The sequence below is a fragment of the Pestalotiopsis fici genome (genome assembly GCF_000516985.1).
Source record: "Pestalotiopsis fici W106-1 unplaced genomic scaffold PFICI_Scf_2, whole genome shotgun sequence".
Lineage (NCBI taxonomy): Eukaryota > Fungi > Ascomycota > Sordariomycetes > Amphisphaeriales > Sporocadaceae > Pestalotiopsis > Pestalotiopsis fici.
In genome coordinates this window covers 4,103,125-4,124,287 of record NW_006917092.1, presented here as the reverse complement: position 1 = coordinate 4,124,287, position 21,163 = coordinate 4,103,125, and the positions used below count along the sequence as shown (strand labels likewise).

Below are 21,163 nucleotides of genomic sequence, written 5' to 3'. Positions count from 1 at the left end.
CAGGGATCGTGATATGCATACCTAAGATGGTGAGGGGAAGTTCGGATGGGTATTGCACATGCTACACCAAGCCGACATTGTTTGTATACACTGAAATCAAGCGGCGGATAATTATTGCTCAAGCAAGGCTCAAGCATTGTATTATGCAAAATTATCCGTACGATCATATGTTATGATGAAAATAAATCAAACTTAAAAAAGCGTTTTTACAAGCTCAATACGCCGATGTTTTCGAATTCTCTTATCTTTCTTGCGACCAATTTAAAATCTTCAAGATGTCTTTTCTTGACAAACTCGTCTTGCAAGCTTCTTTTTAGCACAAACACATTGAATTTTACGGATCTGCCAGAGTCGCAATCATTGCTTATATATTGTCGAGTTTGCCATGCTTTCATTGTGAAGATGAAGTTACCCTGACAAGTGCTCGTCGTCGTCGAGGATAATTCTTAGATAATAATTAACCGCCGGGACAATTGTTTCCCTCAGCTTCCGCCCTCCTAAGTAACCACATGCATAGTATTGTTGATCTTGTATTTGAGGAGATATTCTGAATCGGGGATCCAATTATCTTTCTGGAGAGACTAGATGGGGAGGGTGTGTAAATGGCTTGTTCGCCGTGGAGAGTGGCGGATTATTTAATAACATCAAGTGCAGACAAACCTACAGCTTCAACGAACTCGTTGCCAAAAATGGAAAACATAGCATTCCGTGTTGCTCGGAGGATTCGATTTCCGCGAGAAGGAAGGCTTGTCGTAGTCGTTGAGATGGGATATATATTTCCCAGTTAAACTGCTGTTGGGAGTATCAGTTGCCATAAACCAAAGTCATTTTATCAAGAAGCCGTTTCTATACACATCCCACAATGAGATCTGTTGCAAAAGCTTGCGCGCTCCTATGGACTCTTTTGGTTCCAGTCGAGGCACAGGTGTCGGGCACCGCCTTTGGGTTTGCCACGGGCGTTACTGGCGGCGGCTCCGCAGCAGCTGCAACCCCGACCAGTCTTGCACAGTTCGTACCGATTTTGATCCTCATGTTTGCAGATGGCAGCTGATCGTGACATTCAGACTCACTTCCTGGATTACAGACAGCACAGCCCGTACCATCGTTATCGATCGGACCTGGGACTACACGAGCAGTGAGGGGACGACCACGGGCACATGCTGCTCCAGCAGCACTACAACCTGCAGTGGTGGTACATCGGCCGGCCAGTTGACCATTTCGGACTCGTGCTCGGGTGGAACTCTGGTCTCATGCACTTATAACACGGCGGCGCTGACTCCGCTTGATGTTGGCAGCAACAAGAGTATTGTGGGCAAGGGCTCTTCTGGAGTGATCAAGGGGAAAGGGTTGCGCGTTCGTGGTGGTAACAGCAATGTGATTATCCAGAATATTCACATTACTGGCTTGAACCCCCAATTTGTCTGGGGCGGTGATGCTCTGACACTCGATGACGCCGATCGAGTTTGGATCGACCACAACAAGGTAAGAAGACCAAGAATGGAAAGAACGAGAGGGGGGGTACCAGTACCTAGGCAAGTTGAAAAACGAGACTGATTTTCTGTTCGTCAGTTTTCTCTCATTGGACGTCAGATGATTGTCAGCGGCTGGGGAAAAGCCGGCAAAGTGACCATCTCTAATAACGAGTTTGACGGTGTGACGAGCTGGTCGTCAGGCTGCAACGGCAAACATTACTGGACGGTCCTATTGGTTGGTCTGGACGACCAGTACACTTTTGCGTACAACTACCTACACGATGTTTCGGGTCGGGCACCGCATTACGGTACCACGACGACGGCGTCAACCATCTTCTTCCACGGCTTCAACAATTACTTCGAGGACGTTGGCGGGCACGCCTTTGACATTGACAAGAACACGTATAGCCTGCTCGAGGGCAACTATTACCAGTCTGTAACGACACCCTTCACCAACACGGCCCTGACTGCCGGCGGGTACATTTACAATGTCATCACCGTGGACGAGGCCGGCAACTGTCCCAGCTACACGGGCTACATTTGCGAGTGGAACAAGGCCTATTCTTCAGGAACCTTGCCAGACCTATCCAGCTCGCAGGTGCTCTCCAAGGCTGCCTCGTACAAATCATATCTGGTTGACCCCATGTCTGTATCTGATGTGCCAGCCTATGTTACTGCCAATGCTGGCATAGGCAAGATCTAGGCACCGATAAGCTCAAGATTGACCGGCTCGCACCCAGCGACTGGACTATCGGGGTATCTGATCAAGGATTTTGTAGGTCCACGTGGGAAACGGAACGTGTAGTATGTACTAGGTACCTAAGGTTAGGCAATTTGCTACAAGCGGTAGCGCATCGAGTCCACGACGAATACGAGGGATTCTTGAATAGGGCAGCTCGTCAAATAGATACGTTTGTTGAACTCCGCAGGTTGTAAACCATGCTTCTCAAAGTGAAATATGTATACGGGTATGTAAGCTTTGGCCCTTCTTTTGTATAACTACCTACCTGCAGAAGAACTGTGGAACTGGAACAGGAACAAAAAGAGAGATTCCAAGAAAGAGGAGGAGTGGGTGTATTGATGATGGGAAAGGAAAGATTCCCTCTGTAGTAGTGCCTGAAGCTAATTTATACCCCTCTCTGGCTGCTAGAATCGCACCTTCCAACACCTGCTACTATTTAGTAGATACTGAACAGCTGCTGGTATGCACTAAAAATGAAACCAGTCCATGTGGACCCTACAACCCCCCTTTGCAGTCACTCCTTCACAACCATTCTGTCTATTGATTGGGTACCATGCTGCTTGAAGGATCGACATTACAAGACCACCTACCTACGAGATATATTCACATACCTTACATATGTGCCTGGTCAGGTACAATTCCAGATCATCGCACCTTGGTGGAATATCATTATACTTTTGCTATACTTGGTTTGCATCTTCTTCTTACGTTCGGTGGTTGGCTTGGGCAGGCATCGGGAAAGGGAGCACGCGATTCATTTCTCGAACGGCGAATTAAAGGTTACAGCTCATGGAAAGCTTCAGAAATCGAGCCAAGAAATACACAATCGATCATCAAAGATGGGGACATTTTCTGGTGACTACTTCCCTGGTATTATACCTACACGCTGGAATATAAAGCGGGGGATGGACAAAGCCATGCGGTGAAATGTGCAAGGCCGTCCCGGAGAGAAATGAGCCTGCAAAAGTCTCGATACAAAGACTCACAACTTGATCAAATACAGGCATGTTTTTCTTTTATTCCGAAAAATGAAAATAAAAAAACTGAAGACATGTCCTCTTTGATAGATGTGATCAATGAGCTACCTATCCCAAGGTTGACTAACCTACAACGCTGGGAATGCCCCGCTTCAATGCCTAAATTTTGTGTGTCCCTTGAGCGCAGACAGGGTCGGCTCGAGTCGGTCAACAATGTAGCGCGCATCTTTGCATGATTAGCGCAGCTAAAGCTAGACGGGGCAACAGAAGAGTCCAGACCCCCAGAGCTTCACAGCAATCCCCTTCCTTGTACCGCATGGCATTTTGCCAGAGATTTCCATGATTCCCATCTTGTGTTCCCTCGACACCTAAAAAGTGCACCTACCTGTAGTTTACCACCATCCCTAGGTACCAGCACGTCAACTGTTTATTCACATACCGTGGGTCGGGTGTATCTACTTATATCGATAAGTGCCGTACGTACCGCGTCTACCTACCAAACCCTAGCTTTAGGGTGCCTGTCAGCGGCTCTCGCAGCACAGAGTTGTTCAATGTTGCCCGTGTTCAAGCTTTCTTGCCATACCCCTAGATTACATTATTCATCCCATTGTGAGATGAAAAACTCGCCACCACCACCCATCTGAGGCAGCTGCTCCGTGGAGGCTTGCCTAACTTCCTACACACCACCAACATTACCTTGATTATCCGCGACACTTTGTGCATCCATCCACACCCCATCCTTCCTTCCTCATTGTAATCCACAAGACAGGCCCGAATCATCCCTCGCATTATCAAACTGGATATTGTTTGCTTGCTCTGACCTGATGCCGTTCACATTTCTCGGCCGGTTGTGAAAAAGTGAGACCACATCAGAGCCAAGTCCACACAGCATGTTGTGCAGCCCCGATAGCTGAGCCGGGGGGTTACCACTGCACCCTGTGAACACCACTTACCTACTCTCATAACCTTGAAGGTTTGGCCACATCCATTCGCAGTGAAGCGATTCCCGTCCACCTGCTCTCTTGCCCGCCCTGCGGCGGCGCTCCCACCTTTGCCCGCCATGGCTGCTACCAAGACGATCTCTGAAGTAGGTCGCGCAAGGGAAATGTTCAGGTGCGTATGCCTGCTGGCGATTCCTACAACCACCTGCCCACTGACCCTCAACACCATGTCTATATAGGTATGCGGCCTCCCAGCTCGTTGGAATAGAGTATCAGAAACACGCTGCTCTCATAGAATCATCCTCACTGCGCACCTCTCAGGACACTGTTCTTACTGGTCTTGCTGAGCTTATCGCTGTGCGCTTGGGTGCTGCGCGCGCCACCATTTCTATGTTCGATCAGCGTTGGCAGTATGTCATCGCCGAAGCTACACCACGTCTCTCCCTTTCCCCGAGTGCCAAGTCGACCGACCGTGGAGGCCTTCTGCTTTGTGGTACAGCTGTGCCTCGATCGCAGTCAATTTGTAGCCAGGTTGTGACACGTCATCTTGGAGACTCACTTGTCCAGGGCGCCCAGGACTTATCCGTCTTTATTGTTGGTGACGTCTTGCCACGGCTTGAGGAGAATCCTTATTTCAACCACTGGCCTCATCCATTTTACGCCGCTGTTCCTATTCAGACCCCGCGAGGCATCGACATTGGCGTCCTTACTGTGTATGGCAATCAAGCCAACGCTGAGCTCGACGAAATAGATGTATCCTTCATGCAGGATGTATCGCGGACTATTATGGAATACCTCGGTGCCGTGAGAGCAAGGGAAGGCCACCGCCGCGCCAATCGAATGGTTCGTGGGGTTGGAAGTTTCGTCGAAGGTGAGGCTAGTCTATCGGGCTGGAAGGATGGCACCAATGTTGAGTCCTTCCTCAACGATGCCAAGCTCTCAGAAGGAGCCCTAAATGCGAAGCAACAGGGCATTCAGAAGCAACAGCTCGGAATTGGAAAGTTAAACTCGGACGCAACGATCGATGACAAGGAGACAGAGCTGGTTTCGCCCATCTCGATGCCGGATAGAGACCAATCTCCCACGGATAATGAGATGGATTCTGAATTAGCTCTTGCACAACATACGTTCTCCAAAGCTGCCAATATTTTGAGGGAATCAATGGAAATTGAGGGCGTACTTTTCCTTGATGCTGCTATCTCTTCCTTTGGCGGAGGCGTTCGACGTGGGGATGGCCGTCATGGATCCTCCTCTTCGAGTAGTGACGATTCACAAAATTCGACATCTCGCAAGGATGCCGACACACCGGCCAGCGCGCTCGCCTTTTCAAATTCCTCTGATTCCAGCATAGATGGCACTTCCCAGCTACAAGGTCGCTCTCCGATAACCGAGAGGTTACTGGCCAAATTCATTAAACATTATCCCCAAGGTCACACATTCAATTTCGATGAGAATGGTACCGTATCCTCCAGCGAGTCAGCCAGCGAGGAGAGTGCGGGCACTGCGCGAGGATCTCTGCACCTCGCGCACCAAGGAACAAGTGGGAGATCTCGTTCCAATCTACCTAAACGTGGCGGCGTTTTCAAGAAGACTGGGGCTGCAGATTCGGTAGCACAGCTCTTTCCAGGCGCGAGGAGCGTGGCATTCATTCCAGTATGGGACTCACATAAACATCGTTGGTTTGCGGGTGGCTTTATCTACACAAAATCAGCAAGCCGCACTTTTACGACTGAGGGTGAACTCAGTTACGTTGCTGCTTTTTCCAGTATCATCATGGCAGAGGTTCATCGCAGACGAGCAATATCCACTGATAAATCCAAGAGCGACCTCCTTGGATCTTTGTCGCACGAACTGCGTTCGCCTCTCCACGGAGTCGTACTAGGTGCAGAGCTCTTGCAAGATACTGAACTCGACATATTCCAGAAGGATGTGCTCAACTCCATGGAGAGTTGCTGTCGAACGCTCGTAGACACAATCGATCATCTTCTTGATTGGACCAAGATTAATAAATTCAGGCAACATTCGGCCGCGGAAAACAAGAGTGGCAAGGGACCTCGACGACGTGGTACTTCAGATGGTGTCAACATGTCCATCGAGACTGGAATGATGACTACCACGTCTGAAGTCAATATTGCTGCGGTTGCTGAGCAGGTGGTTGAGAGTATATTCGCGGGCCACACATTCCAGGTCATGTCCGTAAGGCGCATGGCAGAGGATTCGGGGACCACGGATGTGATGACTCGTGCTATTCGCGCGCACGATGGCTTAGAAGCACTTGAAATCATGAAATCAGGATCCGGGGAAGGCTCAGAGTTTCAGGTTCCTCTCGGCGGCGTCATTCTCATTCTGTCAATCGACCCAAATCTACCATGGACATTCATCACACAGCCCGGAGCTCTACGGAGAATTCTCATGAATTTACTGGGGAATTCGCTCAGATTCACAAAGCAAGGATTTGTTGAGGTACATCTGAGACAGGAGCCGCCAAGCACCTCGCGGCCCAATTCAAGACGTCTTGTTGTTGTCACCGTAACTGATTCGGGGCGTGGCATCGGCCACGAATTCCTTCAGCATCAGCTGTTCAAACCCTTTACCCAAGAAGATACGCTGGGCGCAGGAGCAGGCCTTGGTCTCAGCCTGGTCAAGAATATCGTTACTTCTCTACGTGGATCCATCAATGCGAAAAGCAAGCCCAGTGAAGGTTGTACCATGACGGTCAAGCTGCCACTACAGACCGCATCACCTTCAGAAAAGGATGCTATGAATGATGAGGCACAAGCACAGTTCGCTGCCGACATTGCTGAATTGCAAGGACTACGCGTTAGCATTGTCGGCTATCCATCAGCTTCGGATCAGTCACTCAAGGCAACCATCAAGGACGGTTTGCTTCGTGAGAGATCTACACTCATGGAGGTCTGCAAGGATTGGCTGCGCATGCGTGTTATTGAACCGCATGAAGCAACAAAGCTCATACCTGACCTGATCCTATGTGGCGAGCGATTTATTGAACCAGGTATCACGGAACTACGCGAGGGTGATATAACCCCTACAGTCATCATTTGTCGCAATGCCCTCATGGCCCGGAGCATGGCGACATCTCCAAAATATAGCATACGTGCTGGGAATGGTGTTCTGGATTTTATTTCACAACCGTACGTGCCTCGCTCCCTTTACATGGTCTTGCATGCCTCCCTTGTACTTTCTAAATCTTGTTTCCGACTCGTAAAGACCTACGCTAACAGCCACTTAGAGTTGGACCACGCAAGCTTGCCAAAGTACTATTGCAATGCTTCAAACAATGGACCAAATTACAAGAAACTGCCATGTCGACTCAGGCTCCTTCGGACATGAACTACTCGGAATCGGCAAACTCGCCAATGGAAGAACCACGAGACATTCTATTCGCGCAATCGACAAGATCCGCCCCAGAGACAAGCGATACATCTGCCGATTCCTCGCGGCCCAGGTCATCTGCTGAGACACAAAGACAAGTAGTTGAAGAATCCATTTCACCTCTGCGCGATCCAATCGACCTTGACCGTGATCGGCATGCAGAGACACCGCAACCCGACCAAACGGCGATTGCACCAAATACAAACACTACCGAGCATGGAGTTGGGGAGGAGGGCAAAAGCCAAAACTTGGAGATCCGTCTTAAGCAGAGTCACAAGGCACGGTACTTGCTTGTAGAAGACAACGCCATTAATATGAAAATTCTCATTGCCTATATGAGAAAGCTTGGACACAGATACGACACCGCAAACAACGGCCAGGAAGCTCTGGAAGCATTTCAGAAGGGAGCTGGGCAGTACAAGTGTATTCTAATGGATATTTCGATGCCAGTTATGGATGGTTTCGAGTCTTCCAGGCGAATCCGTGCACACGAGAAGGAGAATGGCTTTGCCCGCTGCAAAATCTACGCTTTGACTGGACTGGCCTCTGAAAGTGCACAACAAGAAGCCTTCTCGAGTGGAATAGATCTATGCTTGGCGAAGCCAGTCAAGTTAAAGGAGCTTTCTGGGATACTAGACGAGAGAAGACCAAGTGACTAAGACAGCGTTTTAGAAGTATTGAATATAGATCAGAAGTCTCAACCCAAAGCTCTCGCGAACGGGAATAGAATAGTAATCATACCATTTATTTCATTTCACGAGACGGAAGCAAGGGAATATTCAATGTATCGTATGAAGCTATTTGAAACAAAGGACTCAAACTATGTCTCGACAACTCAAGTCCTACTTGGGAAGAAGTTTACACAAAATATGCTAGTTGGATGGGAGACCTTTATCTTAACGCCCCCCACCCCATTTTCGTTTTGAAATGAAAACCCCTCTTTCGAACATCCCTTAGACCTTGGCAGTAACGGTAAAGTTGACATTGTCAATCAGGGTTACGCCCAGCTGCGTTGCCGTGTTGTATTTTGTGACAAAAATAACATCGGCCAGGTTCTTGAAGTCGTCATTGAGAGTAGCCAGGATCATGGGCTCCGTGTCGGACGAGGCATTGGCAGGTACAAAGGCGGTCTGCTGGAGGGCTACGCGGCGGCCAGTGGTGTCGTAGCCGCCGGCAAAGACGACGCAGGTGATGGGGGGCACGGCCAGCGAGGATATGGCGCCCAGGGCGCACCCGAACCAAAAGTTGTGCAGGTCAAAGCTGATGGCGTTGGAGTCGTCGTAGTCGACGGTGATGGTGGGGCTGGGGTCGCCCAGGTTGACCACGACGCCGTACCCCAGGGCGTTTGGGGGTGTCCGCGGGATGATGCCCTTGGTGACTTGGCCATTGAAGCCTGTTCCTAGCTTGACGTTTCCTTTTCACCTGGGTGTCAATCATCGCAGACACGTATTTGTTTAAGGAAAAAAAAAAGTGAAAACAACAATAGAGAAAAATAGACAATATGTGAGAAACGTACCCATTTGAAAGTCCAGTCCTCTATAGGTGCCCAATGGCGACTGGGGGAGTCGGTCATTGAAGTTGGCCACGACGGGAATCTTCACGGTAGCCCGACTGTCGAGATCGCGGTCTTCCAGACTAACATCGCGAGTCTTCAACACCTCGGGTAGGCCGGCTTCCGCAAGCCAAAGCTCGGTAGGTTCCTCGGGCACATCAGGGCCAACCCAGAACTCGGGCGAGGCTGTTGCCCCTGCGTATGGCAGGGCCAAAAGGCTGAAGAGGGAAATTGACTTGAGCATTGCGAGGAAAGGTTGTGTTCGTGTAATTGTTTAGATGAAGATGGAGACTAAAATGTCAATGTCTATACGCCTCGAGTCATGAAAATTGATTGCTAGGGTTCCTTTTATAAACATTTTGTGGCCGAGAGTCCATGACTGAACATTGAGAACCGTCCACATGTCTTGCTTTCCTCACATCGCCACGTCAGTTCTCTGTAACAGGACTATCATACATTCCGTCATTGCTCGGAAAGGGTGAGAGACCGAATACCAGAAGACAAACTTTATGAGCGGAATTGCAACCGGGTCGATTGTGTTTGAATGCCACGCGTACACGGTCAACAAGATCACGTCTTCACTCTGTCGTAACGGGAGAAGAAAGCAGATACGGGAGGTGTAGGAGGTTTGTGAGGATGCTTGGCATATCGCTCAGAACTGTTGAAGTGATGTGATTTATATCGGACCATGAGGTTCCCTTGGTTGACAACTAGAAATGGAAGTTTAGGTTGGTGTCGCGTGATCCCAATCTGCCAATAATGTTTTGGCTTGGGTTATGGGACTTTGATGATACACTCGTCTATTCCGCCCCGTGCGGTAATTCATTGTAACGGCCGTTGTGGCAATGAAGTGTGACTGATTCTATCGATTTGACACGTATTGTGGTCATTATGTGCGAAGCAACTTCGGAGCGACTTCTCCGGTGAATGCTAGAGCCTGGTCGTATGATAATACCTATGTTTATGACGACGAAAATATGGGCATCCAGAACAGTAGATGAGGCTCGTCACGTCGTCCTGGTGCGTATTGATGTTTTCGCTGGTGCCCATATATGCTTTGCTTATTATTGTAAGCTTTGGGAGTGATTTCAGTTGTATATCTCTGCCGGTTTGTTCAATTTCCGCCCAAATTGTTCGGTATATACTCTCAAGCCGAGGGACACTGAAAGCAAGGCGAGGGAGCCAAAGCTAATAGATGTCGACGGAGGAACATGTGGTCATCCATTGGCTATTTTACGAAGATAAGATGCGCAATGAACCGTAGCCAGTTTCACGTCTACGGAGTCCTGATGTCAATGATATGTTTGTGATGGTGAGAATTCAAAATTACCTCGATTACCTCGCAGGAAAATACGTGCAGCAATTGTATTCGTGACATCGGGACGCCGATTGTGCCGCGGTGGCTTCAAGACAACATGAACTGCCCGCTCTTGCCGTCTTGGGGAGCGGCTTGTATCGTGAACCTCCAAAGACCCTTCGCCCCCCCTTAATAATACCAACGGACGGAAAAGAATCCCTTGAGAAAAAGGCTTGGGAGATACCTGCTCTTGTACCCATCCAAGGGCATGACAGACGACAAGGCAAGAGAGGGGAAATTGAGATTGCATCCAGGCGCAGGACCTTGGCGTTTCCAAGCCTTGCACCACCCATTCGCTTGAACCGGCAGGCTTATACAAGTAGACGTTAAATAGCGTGTCTTGTTGCCCGGCCGGCAGGGGGAATTTCTCCTAGGGATTGTTGACAAGCATCATATCTGCGTTCTTGATGCGTGAATGGGAGAATAGAGACGGCCCGCGGTGATAGCGCGGCGATGCACCGGTATAGGATTTGGGCGCAAGCCACTCCGAGCATCCCAAAGCAGTGGCAGTAGCTTCCACGGGACCGGGCCGCCAAGGTGAATCATTTTCTTTTGGTTCAGCAGATCAATCGGCTGTCTGAAAGCCGCGCCCGCGAGTGGATAAACTCGGATTCCGAGGGAGGGGAGGGAAAGACTGAGCCCTGTGCGCTGAATACGCACTTTTGTACATTGCGTGGATGTGTTGTACAGTAGCTGATGTACCTCTCGATGGTATCGTTCGAGTTGGCCTCAAGTGACGGATTGGAAATAGACCACCCAAAGGCTGCTGACATACAGCTGCATCGCACGTTACACAGCAAAGGGCCATGCTTCAAACGGATTCCTGTAGGGTACCTATGCATTACAGGACATTATATATGAGGAGCTCGATTTGGTACAGTGTACAGCAATGTTTTGAGCCTAAATCGTTGGCAGTGAGGCTGTTGGATCAACAGTATCAAACCAAAAAGTGATCCTACCGCGTTTGTTGACGGAAGCATAATTATTGCTACCTACTTATCGGTGCTGCTGACTTCGTTGCTACCATAACATCGGTGACTTGCGGCGGTTGCCCACACTGATGTTGTTCTTTCTTTTACAACCGCTGGACACCCCCAACCTTTCTGTCCACGCATCAGTGCAGTGCAGTACCTACATTTTTGTGGGCGAGTGCACCTGAGCGCACCTCAACGCCGGGAAGTTTGAAATAGGTACGGATGGTTGGTGTGCTTACACCTGGGCGATATTCAAACATGGAAGCTTTCTTTCTGGCCACCAAACTCGTAGCTCGGAACGTGAAAAATGAAAGCCACAATTTGTCTTGCTGAGCTACAGAATGACTAATAGACGGAGAATTCGGTAGTCAACAGTATCCATCGTCGTCCAATAGTAATTGATTAGAATGACACTGATTTGTCGTCGGCAGCACCAAGCATAGGAAGCAGCTCGGTCGTTGAAGGGGGCAAAAGGTCAATTCACCGTTTGTTTGCTGTGCTAATTGATGATTGTCATAATCTTAAATGGAGTCGACTGGAGACGCTAGGATTGCCGTGGTGGGGCTGGACGCGGCTTTTTGGTGCGTTGGGCACGCGACCGACAGGGCGAACGAGAGAAAATGACATGACGTTTTTATTTTATTTTCCCTTTTTTTCCCGGGACCCTGCGTATCGACAGCAGTAACTGCTAATGTAATAATAATGTGATAGCAATTCAGCTCTCGGCTCTTTCTTTTTGTCCTCGCAAATTTCTTTCTATCCCCAAGGTTCAAGCTTGCGAGGCTAGCAAGGCCCTTGCGAGCCTGGTAAGCCAGTATAATGACTGCTGAACCCCCCCGGACCCCCAACTGATAAGAGTTGAAAGACCCTGGGAGCGTGGCTTATAATTACAGAGTTCAGCAATGCTTTGATCGGCTAGAGCTCCCTCCTTTCCCCCTTTGGTCTGTCTACTCGGACAGCATTGATACTCAGATGCTTGGCTTGGATGTCGTATGGATCGTAGGAAACCAAAGCAACCTCGGGGAAAACGCCGTCATGGGCCTACACTACTACCGGGTTCGGGAGGCGGCATTGGCACCTTGGCAGCTCTCGGTTCTTGCGGCGGCTCTGCGCTTGGCGAGCTTGTCTCTGCTCGCCCCGCGCGCCGGTTTGCTTGGAGATCGATCTCGGTTTCGTTCCATCTGCTGTGCAATCATGACATGACAGATCTCGGCGACTCGATTGGTTGGACCATTTCTAACCCTCCCCCCAGGCATTCAGCCAGAAAGCTCGACTTCATCCTCCCAGCAGGTCCTAGGTTATTAGTATTTACCGCATCATCTCACTATTTGCCTGGAAAATCCAATTTGCACGGGACTTTCCATGAATGCTATCCATCATCATGCAGTACACTAGCACTAAAATTTCTGGGTCCCATCTACTATCCATCGTTTGCAGGGAGGGACTCGAGGCTCCGCTTGGTTTATCTCACTCCATGCAAGGTACTATCACCAAGATATCCAGGATCAACTACTACTACTCAGCACCATGGATGTCGGACACGCGTACGCGATGCCAGGAACAGCAACGTCATGTTCTCGGACAGCTCAGCTACGTGCAATCCTCCGAAGCTGTCGGTTTCGTACAGCTACTAGTGATTATGTTATCTCGTCGTCGTTGGCGGCAGTCGCCGCATGCCATGGTCGTCTATTGTTGGCGAGTGAATGTACGCACGCCTCCAACAAGCCTCCAACACGCAAGCCTCTGTCAGCACGGCGCGCACAATGAGGAATGGAATACCACCTAGGTCAAGTGGTCATTGTCTAAGACACCCCGGATGCGACCGTTATCAGTTCCATCGCACCAATTCACTCACCCTACGTACTCCCTCCCTCCCTCCCACCTCGGCCCCGATCCACCTCGTAATTCACTATTCCGAAGGGTCCATAAAATAGTTTCCAGAATCTCGGGGCTAGCTTTCTTTTAGCTCGACCAGAAAAATTGTAAGTCTCCGTCACATTGCATGACAGATCCAGATAGCCGGGCTGCTGCAGCTTTCCGAACGACGTACATATGCTCTGCTTCTTCCCGTGCCTGACCTAGGAGGAAGATCCCCCGGAGTGTCTCTCGTCTGTCTGCAGATAGTAGCTGTTCTTGCACCATTCTGCCAGCCGAAGCCCCGAGCAAGCAAGTCAGCATTCTTGCTTCAGCTTCAGGTTCACGAGTCACCCAAAGACATCTCTTGTGATCTCCCAAGACGTTCAATATGCGGGCTACTTCTATTGCTGCCAGCTCTCTGCTGGTGGCCAGTCAAGCTCTGGCCTCTGTTGCGCCTCGTCAGCCCTATGCACACCCAGCCCAGCCCCAGCACAAGCGAGCTGTCGATGAGTGTGCTACTACCCAGAAGATTGCTCCCAAGATTCTGATCATCAGCATGGTACGAAGAAAAGACACCTTCTCATTAACAACCTTTACCAGAGCAATTCCTGACTTGTGCCTATAGTTCTATCCCGAGGCTGATATCTGGTACGACAACCTGCCCAGCAGTGGCTATGGAGACTTGTTTGCCCAAAACATTTCTGTTCCTGGTCTTTCTCCCATCTACCCTCAGGTTCACTGCACTGCCTCGGGCGAGATTTGCCAGGTCACTGCTGGCGAGGCTGAGATCAATGCTGCCGCATCCATCTCTTCTCTTATGCTTTCGACCAAGTTTGACTTTACGTCAACTTACATCCTCATGAACGGAATCGCCGGTGTTTCCCCCAAGCTGGCTACCCTTGGCAGTGTGGCCATCTCCAAGTTCTCTGTCCAGGTTGCTCAGCAGTACGAGTTCGATATCCGTGACCTCAACTCCAGTTTCCCCTCTGGCTACATTGCCTACGACACTGGCTTCCCTGGCGAATACCCCCAGGAATCCTACGGCACTGAGGTCATGGAGCTCAACGAGGCCCTCCGCGACCTGGCCTTTTCTTTCGCCTCTCAGGCTACGCTGAACGACAGCACAACTGCCCAGACATACCGTGCCAGATACACTACCGACGACGACGCCTACGCTGCCGCCATGGCTGCCCCTGGTGTAGTCAAGTGCGACAGTGCCACCAGTGACGTTTACTACTCTGGAAACATCCTTGCCGAGGCCTTCGACAACACCACCAAGGTCTGGACCAACCAGACTGAGTACACCTATTGCATGACTGCACAGGAGGACTCGGCTGTGCTCCAGTCCATCATGCGTGCTGACCTGGCTGGTCTCGCTGACTACGCCCGCACCATTCTCGTCCGTACTGGTAAGCCCGATACTCACCTTTTCTTCTAACATGCGCAAGCGAATCCAAGAGTACTGACCTGATGTTGATAGCCTCGGACTTTGACCGCCCCCCACTGGACGGAACTGCCTACGACCACCTTCTGATTGATGATCAGGGCGGTTTCACTCCTGCTGTGGAGAACATCTACCTGGCTGGTATCGAGATCGTCAAGGGCATCCTCACCAGCTGGAACTGCACCTTTGCTGCTGGCATTGAGCCCACCAACTACATTGGCGACATCTTTGGTTCCCTCGGTGGAGAGCCCGACTTTGGCCTTGGTAGCGTCTTCAGCGGCGAGGGTGCTCGGACTGACGGCTCGTCTTACACTGGATACATCAAGAGAAGCAACTATGGCAGACGCGGCTTCTACAAGAGCCCCAAGGCTGCTCGCCTCATGCACTAGAGGCTCCAGGATTCTTATTAGAAGCTGGAACTGATGCTTGCTAAAAGCAAATGCATCATCTTGATAAAATAATGTATTGATAAATTGTTTTCTGTCCTTCGGCATCAAGGTGATATTGAGACCCTTTCGTTGCACTATTCACCGACTTGGCATCGCTCGATTTGTGCCATGCTGCCAAACAGCCATTTGCATGACCACAAAGAAATGTCTTTGCTTTCACCAAGACAAGACAGAGCCCTTACGGAGCGCGATAAAGCAACAATGAACCCACAGTCTACACAATGGCTGTCAAAATCATTGTTCGGCGGGTGTATAAGACACAGGCTTAAGCGAAACACTTGGTAAGTAAGCTGATTGATGAACCTTGTAATATAAAACAAAACTTGGTAAAATTTATAAAATGTCGCTTCCACTTGATCGCAAGTACTATGCAAAGGCATCAGTGTTGAGCTCTGTTCCCAATCCCAGACTTGAAGACTCAAAGAGGAAGATGACCGAGTCTGCAAGGAGCTTCAAAGAGACTCGACGACGGTTGTCCATATTGAAAGGGGAAAAGCAGGTTGCATCCGTCGATCAGGTTATCGAAAAGAAGGCAATCAAAGCCATACACGTCAATGACGACGACGTAGACGCTTGGAACCATAGCCTGCGGGCCGAGCCGTCACTTGGAAACTTTACAGTGGTAAGCGCCGACGACTACGAAGATGAGCATACAGTCCCTTGCGGTAATCCCGATTGTAACCGCTGTGACCTGTTGTCAGTTGTTTCGGATTTTGACGACGAGGAAGATGGAGAGCTCCTCAAACCTACAACACGATTGACCGGTGCGGTGTCCTTGTCGCAACAAAGAGTTGATGGGGCGATGAAGACTCAACAAAGAGCCAAGACGGCAAGACAACAAGAGATGCATGGACTAGGCCCGTTCTCTCTTACGACCCAAGAGGTACGTTATACTGTACATGAAACCCATCCGGTCAAGGTCGAGCCTCTGAAAATATCACAGGAGTCGCTCGGTGCGTATATGAAGTCATATTCAAAGCAGGGCCAGTCTTTTCATAACACCAGTCCCAATCCAAAGTGTCTCCAGCCTGCATTTATTCAGGACGATGAAAGTATCGCGGCCGCATATCCATTCGACGGAGAAGAGTCAATCAAGAGCCCCATTGACAGAGTTATCGATACGCTCAAGTACAGCCCGCAGGTCGTAGATGCTCGGGGGAGGCGATTGTCATTGTCTCATATCAAAGCATTCAAAGACAACCAGGTGGATATCATTCAGGACAAGACGTCTGGCACGGATTCACTTCGTGAACAAAAGACCGAAGCGGCTCACAGAATTGCTACTGCGCAGACGGCGAATATAGAGGATTGTAGAGAGGACGGCGCGACTTCATTGGAAACAAAAGAACCCCGGCAAACCATTAGGCCACACAGGTCTCTCCATAGGACACCTTCTGTGCGTCATTCTAATTCTCAATCATCAAGCCGGGCCAAGTCCCCATGTCCTCCTGCTGTTTCGCCAACGGCCCCATCAGACCAGAGACAGTCATTCAGCGAGCACATGGCGAAGCGAGACCGGGGCATAGAGCGAGCTCCACCACGGTTTTCCAAGCAATCGACAACAGACGAGCACGGCGAACCGCGATTCGGCAAGGGATCACGGCCGCCGGTCAGCTACAGAGCTTCTGGTATATAGAGGATAAGTATTGTTGGTTGCAGATCCCGTAAGTACGGGTGTCTTTGGGGTGGATATATTGGTGATATTTTTGTACTTATAGAATGTAATAACATGTATTATTATACTTGTTTCTTTTATTCAAAGCAGAAAGATTCTCAGTAATGTTTCATTGGTCAATTATTTGCATGTTGCCTGCTTAGTTTGGCCCTCCCGCATACTACGTAGATGTGTGTTTAGTATAACAATCCTATTACCAGGATTTGGGCTCCGGGACGAAGGCCGGAAGAGCTGCAGCTTGCCTAACCCTGGACCCCACTTCTGCCGAAGCCTAGAAAGCACTAGCTGTGGAGAATATAGACCACTAAACTCACTGACGACCCTAACCTGCGACCCGCTACGGCACGAAGTCCGAGCTTGCTACAATGACATTCAAAGGTTGATGGTTTTCCAACTGCTGTTCTAATGATGGCAGTTTATCATTGAATACTATTGGCTAATCAATCAACGACCACATAAATTGAGATGAACATCAATTGTTTGCAATAAGCAAACAGAAAGACGAGAAGGAGGCTGAGTTGTTGTGCGCAACACACTGAAGAGCGCTGAAGAGCACTGGAGCTGCTGCTGTGCGTGCTGCGGGGCAAACCATCAGCGCAGCTGTCTCCGAGCCATGGCAGAACATTCGATGGCGGCGGCGACAGCGGCGGCTGAAGTTTCTTCGTCGCCCGTAAGAGCCCTGCGAGATTCATTTGGCGACACGAGACCTCCCGACATCAGTCGCAAGATTACGGCATGTGTCTCGTGTCGAAAGCAAAAGATCAAATGTCACATGTCCGCATCTGGACCACCATGTTCGCGGTGTCAAAAGAGGGGACTATCGTGCACAGTCAATCGTAGCTTGCAAATGCTCCTGGAGAATGATACATTGTCAGTGCAGTACTCATGGTCCCCCAAAGAAGGGTAATCAGACTTGCGGCAATGCTTATTCATTATCAGATGGAAGGACTCTATGGAGAAGAAATTCCAGACTCTCCAGGATGCCGTCGAGAAGATCACAGCTCACATACATCTTCCGAGAACCAGCTCACCGCATCAGACGGCTTCGCAACAGGAATCACGTGGCCATGACCTCCAAGAGGCATCTACACATCGGTCTGTTCAACATAGCCCTGGCCAACAGGGAAATTCTTGGGACATCATTCTCGACCCGCATAGGGGTGTGGGAGATGCTCCCGGGTCCTGTATCGGTCCTTCGACAAATATCCCCCAATTCACTCACCAGCAGAATCTGGACATTGTCACAAAAGGAGTCGTCGAAGCTGGAAATGCCGAGATATACTTCAACAAATATCGTAATCGTCTGGATCACTTTGTCTACTCATTACTCGGTGATCAAGGCAATGAATCATTCGATGCTCTCGGCCACAGATGTCCTCTTTTGGCTGCCGCTGTCTGTACAGTGGGCGCTTTACATTCCGGGTCACGGAATACCGATTATGAAAGCTGCCGAAAGGAGTTGATTGGCTTGAGTGAAAACATGAGCCTTATCTGACAGAAAAATGGGGATGACTGCTATTTTGGGTAAAGAACGACTCCGAAAATATTGTTTTACGCAGGTTTTATGCTGTTTAAAGTAGGTTTTGCGCTATTTTACTTTGTTTTTTTAGCTGTCTCGTAAGGTTTTATTAATGCATTATTTTTAATAATAAATAATGGATATTAAAGTCGATTTTTGGCAAAATAATAATAGGTAATAAGTAAAAAGGAATATATTAAAATAAAATTATAACTTAATATATATATAATTAATAAATAGGTATTTTATAATATTATATATTATATATATTTATTTTTTTATATGCTTAAGCATACGTTATAAAATACGTATATTTAAGCATTATAGTCGTAAACCTTACCCTTTTACGTTAGCTTATTTAAAATTTGGCGAATTTAGCTAATTTAGTTTTTATTATATAGCATTATAACTTAATATTATTTTTATATTAATATATTGCTTTTATAGCGTTATAATCCGGTATATTTTAGCTAGCTTATTTTAATTATTGCGATTTTTATAATAATAAACGATATAAATTTATAAATCGACGATTTTTGCGAATCCTTTTATACGATCCGATAAATATAAGCTATATATAAAGCCCGGTTTATAATTTATTTTTTTTCGTACGAGTAAAACGCGATTATATACGCGTATATTAATCGCTTATTTTACGCTAACGGAACGCATAAAAAGCTTATATTTTAAAAAAAAAAATAAATATAGCCGTAGCCGCTAAGGCGGTAATAAATTTTCGAAGCTTTTAAACGTATAATAAAGCTATATTTAAATTAAATATTTTTCGTATATTATTAATATTATATATTATATTAAATAAAAAGGGTTATATTTATTATAAGCGGCCGGGATAAGGTAATTATAAATATAAAAAAACCGCGCGCGGTCGAAATATTTGGTTTACGATTTATTAATAGCGACCGGCTTATAAATAATATAAAAAAGCAAAATATAAAATCGGTTATAATAAAAATAAAAGTTATTTATACGTTAAAACGGGCCGTATTTTAAAAAATTATCGAGCTTTACGCCGTTATACGGTTATTATTTATATTACGCGGCTATTTTCGTAGCCGCGGTCGTATAATTTAAATATTTAAATATTTAAAAAAGGTAAATAATATTATATATGGGCGTAAAAGTATAAAATTAATTGGTTTAGTGGAGGTTAATTTTTATTATAAATATTATTAGTTTAGGTTTTTTTAACGAAATAAGGAAAAAGGCATTTCCCGGGATAAAAAATAGGATTATAAAATTAAAAATTAAAAATATATAATTTAATTTATTAAAATATTGCTTTAATTAAGGTATATAGCGATTTTATTAGCTTTTAAGTTTATTTAATTTGCTAAATAAGTAAAGCATATGCCGCAGCTGCTAACGGAAAACGAGAAACCTTATAAAGCTATTAAGGCACGGATTTATAATTAAAAATAGTATTTTTTAGTATTCGAAAGCTATTTTATCGCTTTTTATTAATAAGCCGATTTTAATAATTTAATTTTATAGCTAGGTATCGGTTTTTTAAAGCGTTTGCGTTTAAATTAGTATTATTTCGCTTTAGGATTATTTTAATTTATATGCGTAAATAAGCTTAAAAAAATAATAATAAAAGGGATTAGGCTAAAAATAACGCGCGATATTTAAAATTATCGTATGCTAAGCCGGCGAATATAATAAACGGTATGCCTAGGAGTATAATATTATTAGCGGCTAATAATAAGGCGGCTTTAGGAAGGATTATAATATTTAAGGCTATTTATGGTGGTACCGGAGCTGTGTTTTTAAATAACGAAGCGGTATTTGGGAAATTGGCGCTAGCGCTTTATTGCCGATTTTTATTTTAATTATATTAGACGCGGTATTTTTTAAGGTTTTATTTCCTATTAAAAATAGCACCGCATATAATCCCGTTAAGGCGACGCTAATTATAACGGTATTTTTATAGCATTATATTTATTTTATATTTATTAATAGGTTAATAATTAAAGGAGTTTTTAGCGCTTTAAAGATTTTATTTTAAAGTAAAAAAATATAACAGCTAAATATCGCTTTAAAGAATAATATTATTTTAAAAATAGCTAATATATTAAATAAATTCTTTTATATTATATATAAAAATATATTTAGTATTTTAGGTTAATTATAAAACGCTTAAGACCTTTATTTTAATATTTTGCACCCTATTTTAGGATCTTTAATAAAATTATAAAATAATATAAAATTTGCCGTTTTAATTTAACCACGTTTATAATTAATATATTAAAAAGAACGATTAGCATTAGCAATAATTGCTATTATAGTAAATATAAGGTTATATTTAATACCATAGGTTAATATTATAAAGCCCCTAAAACTTTTATTTTAATATTTTGCACCTTATTTTAAAATCTTTAATAAAATTATAAAGCAATATAAAACTTGCCGTTTTAATTTAATTATATTTATAATTAATATATTAAAAGGCATAATTGGTATTAATAAGGATTGCTATTATAATAAGATAAAACCTAAAAGAATTTGGTAAAACTGGATAAGATATAAAAGCCGATTTTATATAAAGGCGCCGGGGTTGCTGCGGCTTAAAGATAAAGGGCGGTAAAAAAAGACAAAAGCTATTAATTATTATAATATATATAATAATAATATAAATATAAACGATAAAATTCTAGCGTTATTTATATTTATTATTTATTATAATAATTATAATATAAGCGATATAATAGCCGCCGCTAAACCTTTATTTAAGGCGATAATTATAAAATGCCTTATATTAATTTATATATTTATAAAAATATTAATAAGCGC

The 21,163-nt window shown here is 46.2% G+C and overlaps 6 protein-coding genes across 6 annotated transcripts; 5 read left to right on the top strand and 1 right to left on the bottom strand.

The window, feature by feature from the left end:
• Positions 1 to 862: 862 nt before the first annotated feature.
• PFICI_03426 (putative pectin lyase F-1) lies at positions 863 to 2,175 on the top strand (the record flags this gene model as incomplete). Its single annotated transcript, XM_007832007.1, has 3 exons — positions 863 to 1,008; positions 1,065 to 1,482; positions 1,570 to 2,175. The coding sequence occupies 3 exons, from the start codon at positions 863 to 865 to the stop codon at positions 2,173 to 2,175; spliced, it is 1,170 nt and encodes a 389-aa protein (XP_007830198.1).
• A 2,076-nt stretch (positions 2,176 to 4,251) lies between these two features.
• PFICI_03425 (uncharacterized protein) lies at positions 4,252 to 8,184 on the top strand (the record flags this gene model as incomplete). The annotated part of the gene is made up of 3 exons (XM_007832006.1): positions 4,252 to 4,304; positions 4,372 to 7,284; positions 7,383 to 8,184. 3 exons carry the CDS (start codon positions 4,252 to 4,254, stop codon positions 8,182 to 8,184), a joined length of 3,768 nt encoding a protein of 1,255 aa, XP_007830197.1.
• Positions 8,185 to 8,478: 294 nt separating this feature from the next.
• On the bottom strand, positions 8,479 to 9,321 carry PFICI_03424 (uncharacterized protein; the record flags this gene model as incomplete). Its single annotated transcript, XM_007832005.1, has 2 exons — positions 8,479 to 8,939; positions 9,042 to 9,321. The coding sequence occupies 2 exons, from the start codon at positions 9,319 to 9,321 to the stop codon at positions 8,479 to 8,481; spliced, it is 741 nt and encodes a 246-aa protein (XP_007830196.1).
• Positions 9,322 to 13,653: 4,332 nt separating this feature from the next.
• On the top strand, positions 13,654 to 15,098 carry PFICI_03423 (uncharacterized protein; the record flags this gene model as incomplete). Its single annotated transcript, XM_007832004.1, has 3 exons — positions 13,654 to 13,824; positions 13,891 to 14,674; positions 14,746 to 15,098. 3 exons carry the CDS (start codon positions 13,654 to 13,656, stop codon positions 15,096 to 15,098), a joined length of 1,308 nt encoding a protein of 435 aa, XP_007830195.1.
• Positions 15,099 to 15,498: 400 nt separating this feature from the next.
• PFICI_03422 (uncharacterized protein) lies at positions 15,499 to 16,794 on the top strand (the record flags this gene model as incomplete). The annotated part of the gene is made up of 2 exons (XM_007832003.1): positions 15,499 to 16,041; positions 16,102 to 16,794. The coding sequence occupies 2 exons, from the start codon at positions 15,499 to 15,501 to the stop codon at positions 16,792 to 16,794; spliced, it is 1,236 nt and encodes a 411-aa protein (XP_007830194.1).
• A 652-nt stretch (positions 16,795 to 17,446) lies between these two features.
• Positions 17,447 to 18,328, top strand: PFICI_03421 (uncharacterized protein; the record flags this gene model as incomplete). The annotated part of the gene is made up of 2 exons (XM_007832002.1): positions 17,447 to 17,703; positions 17,773 to 18,328. The coding sequence occupies 2 exons, from the start codon at positions 17,447 to 17,449 to the stop codon at positions 18,326 to 18,328; spliced, it is 813 nt and encodes a 270-aa protein (XP_007830193.1).
• Between the last annotated feature and the right edge of the window lie 2,835 nt (positions 18,329 to 21,163).